General features: G+C 43.5%; 1 protein-coding gene across 1 annotated transcript in view; it reads right to left on the bottom strand.

Annotated features, from left to right (window-relative positions):
• Nucleotides 1–283: 283 nt before the first annotated feature.
• The window catches only part of MUC17 (mucin 17, cell surface associated), a 28,223-nt gene continuing 19,288 nt past the window's right edge, over nt 284–9,218 (bottom strand). Inside the window, exons 8-14 of the mRNA XM_036998724.2 lie at nt 7,690–7,841; nt 7,121–7,189; nt 6,873–7,035; nt 5,731–5,892; nt 5,448–5,545; nt 2,133–2,212; nt 284–846 (exon numbers count right to left, since the gene is read on the bottom strand). Of these exons, the coding sequence (XP_036854619.2) occupies nt 805–846; nt 2,133–2,212; nt 5,448–5,545; nt 5,731–5,892; nt 6,873–7,035; nt 7,121–7,189; nt 7,690–7,841 (766 nt within the window). The 3' untranslated portion in view covers nt 284–804. The remainder of the gene's footprint in view (nt 847–2,132; nt 2,213–5,447; nt 5,546–5,730; nt 5,893–6,872; nt 7,036–7,120; nt 7,190–7,689; nt 7,842–9,218) is intronic.

Raw genomic sequence — 9,218 nt, 5'->3', positions numbered from 1 at the left:
CCCTAATCTATGGAAATAAACATGAGTTCATTTCCAGAAGGAGAACTCTGTTCTCTCCCAGTGGGACGTGAGTCCCTGTATTCTGTGAGTGTACAGGGGTCCTGCCTCATCGTGGCCAGCAAGCGATGCTGGGAAAGTCCAGAGAACGGTATTCTTCCTGGATATAGATATCCTTCTTTTCTTCTTGAAGCCAAACTCACCAGTCCCTATATCCTGGAGGAGAGGAGAGAGCCTGGCAGGTGAGAAACAGGAGTTTGTATAGGGCATCAACTGGAGAAAGGCCTGGAAATCATGACAAATTTAATGAAATTGCAACTTATTACAAATATATACAACTATATTGAATAACAAAAATCTAAACCTGTAGATAATTAGAACCTTAAAAATACTCACAGTCCTATATACTCAAAGAGAAAAGCTATGTGTTTAAAAACATGTTTTTCATGAGAATGCTTAAATCAGCATTTTACATAAAGTTCAGTCCAATGTTGAAACAATCACCCAGTAAACAAACTCATTTGGGTGCTGTCCTTGGTGCTGAAGGACAAGTGGGAGGAAGAACTTCCCAGAAAGGAGCAGGAGGGCCTTGCCTGAGATCATGACAAGCCCATTAGAGCTTCCATGGTGTTTCTATTTAAGTTTCCCAGTGCTGTGGTCTCTCTTCTTTTCCTTCTTGGTAAGTACGGTGTTGTTTGTCCTCAGGTTCCTGTGGAATGCTCTCAATGCGGAATGTTCCACCAAGCTTAGCGAAACTGAGGTCTCCTCACTCATAGCCCGACAGCTCCATAAAAAACTGCCTTTGCCTTAAATTGATGTCATCATCACTTGGGGCCTCTGAATTTTGATCTGGAAAGCGAGATAGAACCACATGAGGGATATGTACTGAAGAACCTGGGATTTGGAAGCATGAGAATCTTGGGGAAGCCCTCAGTTTAGAATTTAACCCGTTACCTGGAGTCTAGCACAAACCAACTGTGCCCCCACCCCACCTGAGTCAGGTAGATTTAAAGGTATTATGGTTAAGGAGTTCATCTTTGCCCCAAGGCTCTTTCTAAGGAGTACAGTGCCTGAAGTCAATCGCTCTTCTTTTGAAGTGTGAGTACTTTGAGGGTATTTCTTCTGCCCTCAAATCCACCCAGTTGAAATAAAATTAAAGTTGTAATCAAGGAGTTGTCACCCCTTGCCAAGTGGTTCCTTGCCAGTCATAGTGGAACAACCTGACATTATGTTCCGCTTGAGGTGGTGCAATAGACAGCATTATCTATGATATCGGTGCAACAAAAATGTTTAAGCTGAGTCTAATCAAGCCTCTAGACTTAACTGCCAATTTATAGAAAATAAAAAGAATCAAAGGGCAAGTTAGATGACACCATATAATAATTAGACAAATCCAGAATGTGGGATATTCCTTAAGACAACCATCCTAGACTCTCAAAAAAGAAAAATCAGTGTATTAAAAAGGTAGGAGTCAGTTCCGGATTCAAAGACAAAAGAGACATGACAAAAGTCAGTGAGTGAATTTTGGTGTATTCACATATGAAAAAACTAGTAATAAGTGATGATCTTGAGTTAATTGGAAAAATGAATATTGGATGATAATGTGGAAATATTGCCAACTTATTGGGCATGATAATGGTATTTGAGTGTGTACTGAATGTTTAGGGATCAAGTGTCATAATGTTTACAATTTACTTCCAAATGGCTCAGCAAAACACACATGCACACATATATATAATGAAAGTATGGCACCATGTTAGACATTATTGATGTAGATGGAGCATGGAAGTATTTACTGCAATATTATTTTGACTTTTATGTTGGTCTGAAAATTAAAATAACTAAATAAACGGGCCATCAAGGATATACTTAAAGTGGAAAAGGAAACCTCTGAACCTGAAGCCTCAGGGATCCAGAGAGAAGATAGAGTCCACCCTACTGCTTAGCTCTCCTTCTCTCCCACCTGCTTGCCACCCTCCATTGTATTTATTTCCCAGCAATGTAGGCCTGGATGGTCACCTGGACCAACAAACTGTAAAATGTGACTTTGCTTTCCTGATGATCCTACCGTGGTAGGAGGGGAGATGAGGTCTCAGGGCACGGGGAGATGTAAAGCTCATCCATGCCCTTCTTACCTTTGTTTCAGAGTCTATGTGGTCCAAGGAAGGCTGGAAGTTACTATAGATGGAGTCCAGTTGGAGGGCATCGTCTTGTTCTAGATGAGGAGAAAGCCCCACAGAAGCAGATGGTTAGGAAGACAAACTCTTGCCTCTCCCTTTAACCCCATCTACAGTAGGATGAGTGGTGCATCCCCATTTCCCAAGAAACTGAAAACCACTGTAAACATGACATGATGCCTAAACTACCACACCTCAGCAAATGGTTTGATTGATTCTCAAAAGATCTGAAAAATCACACTTCAAAATTCAACAAAGAAAAGCCACAAGCACTCTGCAGGCAGCTTTTCAAGTTCATGAAGAGCCCGTTAAGACTTGGCTTGGACTGAGGGTGCCTTTTGATGGCTTTTGGAGTACCCCAATTCATGGACCTGTGGCTTTTCTTTCCTTTAGAGTTTCTACAATGTTGTAAAATAAAATTTTGTCATTTGTCACTGAAAAATCTTAAACATCTTTTGTTGGCTATATGCCTAGGTACTATATATATTTATATAAATGGTATTTTTAAAATTTAATTGTTGCTGATGCATAGAAATGCAATTGATCTTTTATAAGATCTGACCTTATATCTGGAAACTCTGATAAGTTCTATTACTTTTACAGATTTAACATTCTTTTAGGTTTTCTATATAAGACAACCATACCATCAGCAAATGACAGATTTATAGTTTTCTCTCCAGTCCTCAAACACTTTATTTCATTTTCTTTTTTATTACACGGATTAGGACACCCAGGACAATGATTAATAGAATTCATGATGGAGGATATCTGTGCCCTGATCCTGGTTCAGTGCCAGGTTGGCAAACTTGGGCCCGTAAAAAACACCTGCAAGCTAAGATTTTTTTTCATGTTTAAGAGGTTGAAAAAGTCTTATTGGACAAAACCACACTCACATTGTTTGGTTCCTTCCATGTCATATTAGCAGAGTTGAATAGCTGTGACAGAGATCATTTTATCCACACAGCCCAAAATATGCTATCTGGTCCTTTGTAGAAAAGGTTTACCAACCTCTGGTTAAATGGAATGATGTCTAATGACTTATCATTCAGAATGGTATTTGCATGTTTGTGTGAATACTTTTACCAGGAAAGGGAAGTTCTCTTCTATTCCTAACTGGCTGAGTTTTTAAGTGGAGCAGATACAGATTTTCATTAAAATCTTATTTTGCATTCATTGACATAATCATATTTTTCTTCTAAGTCTGGCAATGTGGTGAATGTGTAAATAGATTTTCTAATCTTAAAATAACCCTATTTCTAGAATAAACCCAACTAGTCGTGATTTTTATACTTGCTGGATTTGCTATACTAATTTTTTCTTTAGGATCTTTATATCTATACACACAAATGGGTTTGGTCTTTAAATTTACTTTCTTGTACTGTCTGTCTGATTTGCTATAAATGTTTATGGTAAATTCAAAATGGGAATAAGAGAGAATTTCCTCCTCTTTCAGTCACTGAATGAGTTTATATCAGATTGTCAATCTACTCTCTGTAAACATTTGGTAGAACTCACCTGTAAAACCATCTGGGTCTGATTCACTTTTCAAAGCAGCTTTAGACCACTCTGGCACGATTGCCTAAAAAATTTTGTCTAAATCTATGGATTTTTTTGGGTGGAAGTTGTCCGTAATAGTTTCTTACTACCTTTTAAATATCTCCCACCATCACGGTGATGTCGCCTTACTCTCTCTGATACTATTTGTGTCTTTTTTCTCCATTGGTCTTTCTGAGGCAGAAATTAGTCAACTTTATTAATCTTTTCAAATAACCTGTCTCTGATTTGTTGGCCCTTCCTTTTGTATTTCTGCTCCCTATTTTGTTGATTTCTGCTCTTATCTTAATTTTTTACATCTCCTTCTTTGAATTTATTTTGTTGTTCTTTCCTTAACTTCTAGAGTTGAAAAATTAGCCCCGTAATTTCCAATCTTTCTTTTCCTCCCCTGATAGAAGCATCTTAAGGCTGTAAGTTTCCTTCTGAGTACAGTTGTAGGTGCATCCCACAAGGATTTTAATTTCCATTCAGATCCAAGTATTTGTTAACTTCCATTATGATTCACTATTTGGTTCATGACTTACTTAGAAACTTGAAAAACAAAAAAACTTCTGAAGGTGTAAGATTTTTGTTTTCCAGAAAAATTTTTGTTATTTTTTTTCTAATTTATGTGCATTGTGGTTGTATAATATAGTCTGACTTAGATTCTTTTTTTTTAGACTAATTGAGACTTTTTATGGCTTTCTGAGTGGTGATTCATACAAGTTTTTACTATGCTCTTGCAATGAATGCATCCCGTCATTGAACACAGTCTACGGCAAGTATATTAAGGTTAATTATTTTGTACGACAGGTCTGTATCCTTGATGATTTTTTTGTCTGCTTCATCAATCTGTTAAAAATATCCCATCACATTGAGAGATTCATTCATCAGTTTTTCCATGTAGTTTTGTATCTTTGCTTTATAGATTTTGAAGCTATGTTAATAGGGCACACAAGGGAAATTTGCTGTATCTTCTTAAAGTAAACCATTTCCCAGTAGGTATTGGTCATTTTTTGTCCCTATTAATTCTTTCTGCTTTAGGGTTTATTTGCCAAACAATGGGTACAGCTTTAGATAGAACAACAGATCTTTGGGTTAGTATTTCCCTGGTCCTTTTCCATTCTTCTGCTTTCATCCTTTTTCTGTGTTTCTATTTTGCAAGTGCCTTTCATCCACAGGGAATAGCTAGGTTAGCTGAAGGTTTAATCCATTTATGTTTGTTGTAGTTTTAGATGTGGTGGATTCTTTACTACCATCTTATATTGTACATCTGCTCTCCCTTTCTTACTTCTTGGTGGTTTGGCTGAAATGTTTTCTTCATTACATTTTTCCTTCTTTAGAATTTAAATACTCAATTTCTAGAAATTTATTATGTACATTTACCCTAACAAAATCTATAGTTCATTACTTTGCTGATCTGTAACTCACCTATTGATGAATTCACCCATTTCTAGGCACCTACCTGTGCTCACACAGGCAGTTTTGTGTTCTGGAGAAACCTAACACCCCCAAGTAAACTGTGTTTCCCCCCATGATCTAGTTCTTGCTCACACTTACACCTCATCTAGGGCCTTGCAGGAGCCAGTGGTAGAAAGAGGGTTGCAGAGGTAGGGCCAAATATTCTAGAGATGGAAATGCTTTTCCATTTGCTCCTTTAAGTCCCGGTGTCCTCCCACACACCTCCCATTTGTGTCTCTACACTTGAGACATTTTGAGTCCTCTATGGATTTCCAGTACCTTCACAGATGTCAAAGCCAACATTTTGGAAAGTTCCAGGGGCTGACCCACCATCCTCTTCATGCCACTTGTACAATTGAGTCACTTTAGATTTTTGCCTATTGACAGAAACATGGAAGAGACCCCATTTTATATGGGCAACAGGGACAAGGACCTGGAGACTAGTTATGCCCCTGCTTTCTGCTGCCCCACTGTCCACCCTGAGGATGGAATGGTTGGAGACAGAGGATCAGAAAAGGAAGAGGAGCCGGAGGCAAACGGAAGAGCAGAGGCAATGGCTCACCTTTCCGCCTCTCTCCTGGAGCGGAACAGGAACACCAAGAGGGCTGTGAAGATGATCAGCACCAGTGAGCAGGCTGCCCCCACGAGCCCGTACACCAGACTCTTCTTAGTGCTGGACTCACAGGTTTCCCCACTGTACCATTCAGTGTCTGTGGTCAGGCAGCTGAGATGGAGAGAAGGGGCAGGCGAGGAGAGGGAGCAATCCTGAGTCAGGGCTGCCCAGTGCCCACAGCCTCCCAGCCTTACGGCTGGCCTGGCCCCATGGGAGCTTAATGAGGAAAAGGTGAAGAAGGAAGGGATTGCTAGGGGCAGAGCCAGGAGCCATGAGGGGACCGCCAGAGACCAAGTCCAGCTTCCATGGGGTGGACCTTACACAGACCCAATATCCATGGCCAGGCCTGTAGGTTTTGCAACCTAGGACCTAGAATAGTTGGCCCAACTCTGGGGCTGCCTTGGGCTGCACCCAGTAACTTGAGGCCCACAGCAACCTTGTCACATACACATTGACCATCCTCATCCTACCTCCCTCTCTGTCTGGAAAAACAATCCCCCATCCCTAGTCTGGTTTACCTCTGAAACTCCTTCTCCTCCCCAGAGATGCTCTTTCTAAGCCCTACTCTTTTCCATCTTGAGCCAGCTTGCAAGCTCCTCTTATAGGAAGACTTCCCAGAATAACTACTCAGGCCTGTACATTGTGTGGCTTCTTCCCCAATCCCTGGTGCTCCAGCCGGCCTCTCCTTGGTTTAGCTCTGGTGGACAGCGCCTTTCCTGCCCTGCTTACTCCAGTGACTTGGCTTTTGCAGGCTTTCCACCCTCCCTATGCGGTGTGTCACCTTTCCCCATGTCACCAGCAGGGGATGTTGAACTCTCCCTGGAAGCAAGGCCCTGTGCTCCCCATCTGACTGGGATCTCCCTGAGGCTGGGGCCTTCCTTCTGCTTCCTCCCCAGCTTGACAGTCCTCAGCATCGCTCAGAGGGGAGGGCAGCTACTGAGGACCATTCTGGACCTGGGTCCGGGCTCTGGCCACGCATGTCCTTTGGGGCTGGCTGCGTTCAGGAGGGGTCAGGACCTACTTCATGACCTTGGCTCCAGGCAGAGTCCCCAGGGGGGAAGGAGAACAGCGGGGCTTGGTGTGACACTCACTAGCAGCGAGCGCCACCCTCCCTCAGCTGGCACTTCCCATTGAGACAGTTCAGTGAGTTGTTGAAGCCAGACATGCAGCGCGTGATGCAGTGTAGTTTCCCATCCACATACTCCACAAAGAAGTGGTGGGCCAGGTCTTGCCCAACTTTCCGCCGGCATTCCTCTGCAGGGACATAGGGGGGCTGCCCTGATCAGGCTGCCAGCTGCTGCCCTTCCCCTGCCCACCCAGAGCCCCTCGGGTCACCTACCTTCAGGCTTAAACTCGGGAACTGTTACATTTTGCACCTTGGTGGCACTTGTGTTGAAACACAGTATGGCTGTGGAGGAGACATACAAAGCACCTCACAACAAGCTTGTTTAGCAGGGGGCTCAAGTGTGTGTGGGGGTGGGTGGGGTTATGAGGGGGTGCTGGGGAACCCCGCCTGTGGAGGGAGCATGCTGGCCTCACATCCAGCTCAGTATGATGACCCTCCCACCGTCTGTTCCTCCCCTGTCCTTCTCCCATGCCCACCTCTGCCAAGACCCCCACACTGCTCACTGTACTGAAAGTAATAGGAAGTCACATTTGTCATTTTCCTGTAGACTCAGCTGCCCCGCGGGATTTAGCCTGTGGCCCGCCTGTCCTGTCTCCTCCTTCCAAAGCCTCTGCTGGAAGCTGCCAATCTGAGCGACAAGCTTCAAGCCTTATTCCCGGGCTCTCAGTGTTCTCCAGGCCATCCCCAAATCTGCTTTTTCTCCCCTTCCCACCCCAGGATAACAAAGCTTAAAGATTCCTTGAAGATCTCCTCAAGCCCCTCCCAGAAGCTTAGGAACTTACATTTACAGACATTATTTACACTTATTTGCTGTGTGGTTACATTTATGATTTTTTGCTCCACTTTCTGGCTGACGTTCTTGAAGACTTCGTTGTATTGCGGGGTGTACTTGGCCTTCAGGAGGACTTCATGGTCCACCACCACACTACCACGCCTGGGGAGAAAGAGAAAGAGGTCCTTGGGCACCCTCACAAGTCAAAATAGGTGCTCACCTCTCCCGCCTCTTCCCTAGGCAGGCCACACCCTCTCTGGCCCATTCCAGGCTCTCCTAGGCCTTTGCCAGAGGACTTGTATCCCAGCCTGCTCCTAAGAGGACCAGCTACAAAGGCTAGGATCTGAGCAGATCTGCATGGAAGTCCCAGAGAAGGCCCAGGGATAAAGTTTGACAGAAGGATGGGATGGTGGACAGGTCATCCTGAAAGTGCCATTAGAAGTATTCAAGCAGGAGACTGGGCAGCTGTTGATAAGACGTCCTTATGGGGTAGGAAGTGTCACCAGGGCTGAAAGGATTCATGAACTACTAAGTGCTTCAGGAGGTCTGTGAGCCTCTTAAGACTGTATGCAAACATTTGAAGGTACATATATATATTTTTTCTATACACACAGTTTGGTCAATTCTTAAAGGAGTCTCTGACACCTACAAGGGTAAAATCCAGTCAAAAGCCTCTCCCTACTCCCTGCTTAGAAGTAAGGAGAGCCAGGGGCAGGCTCCCAGACAGTGTGGACTCAGACCTGCTGGCAGCTTCCCTCTGCCTCATTTTCTAACTCTGAATCCCCAGTTAGGGCTGTCTTCTTTGCGAGCAAAAAAAAAAATGGGGAATGCCTGTAAGTCAACAAGCTCTTATTCCAGAATGCAAATTACTTCTCCCTCCTGGGTGCAGAGGTATTATTTGCAGCCCAGGAGCGAGCACTTTCTGGTTTAAAAATACAATAACAAGTCCAGCCTTTCCATGCTCACAGCTCAAGATTCCTAAATATTGAAAGCCAAAAGCACTCTTTCCCTTGCTTTTTACTTAATGCTATATTCAGAGGCTTAACTACACATAACAGGTTTAGGGGTGCTCATAGAGTAACATACAGAAAAATAGAATTATATAATATAATAATGATGTATATACTATAACATAATATAACTGAGTTAGCAGGGACCAGGAGATCCAGTTCACGGCTCTCTCTCATGATAACAGAACAGTGATTCAAAGTAGCCACTTGGTGGTGGTCTGAGATACCTACCTCCCAGGCTTCATTAATGTGCTCAGTTCCCATTTTTAGGGCTCCCATGGACAAACGTGGCTTTATCTAGGCCATGTGGGTGTAGTAGGGGTTAGGAAATGTGGGATGAAATCCCAGCACTGGCCCTAAGTAGCAGTGTGACAATGGACCAGCCCATTGGCCCCCTGGGGTCTCCTGTCTCTTGTCTGTGTGACATGAGGGTTGGACAGACAAATTGTTCCCAGGACTCTGTTTCATGTTTTCGAAGTGGTGATTCTCACTTCTTATCTGCACACCCTCAGACCTATCTGGAGCTCTC

This window comes from Manis javanica, chromosome 10, assembly GCF_040802235.1.
Source record: "Manis javanica isolate MJ-LG chromosome 10, MJ_LKY, whole genome shotgun sequence".
Taxonomy (NCBI): domain Eukaryota; kingdom Metazoa; phylum Chordata; class Mammalia; order Pholidota; family Manidae; genus Manis; species Manis javanica.
This window is presented reverse-complemented; position numbering and strand designations above follow the sequence as displayed.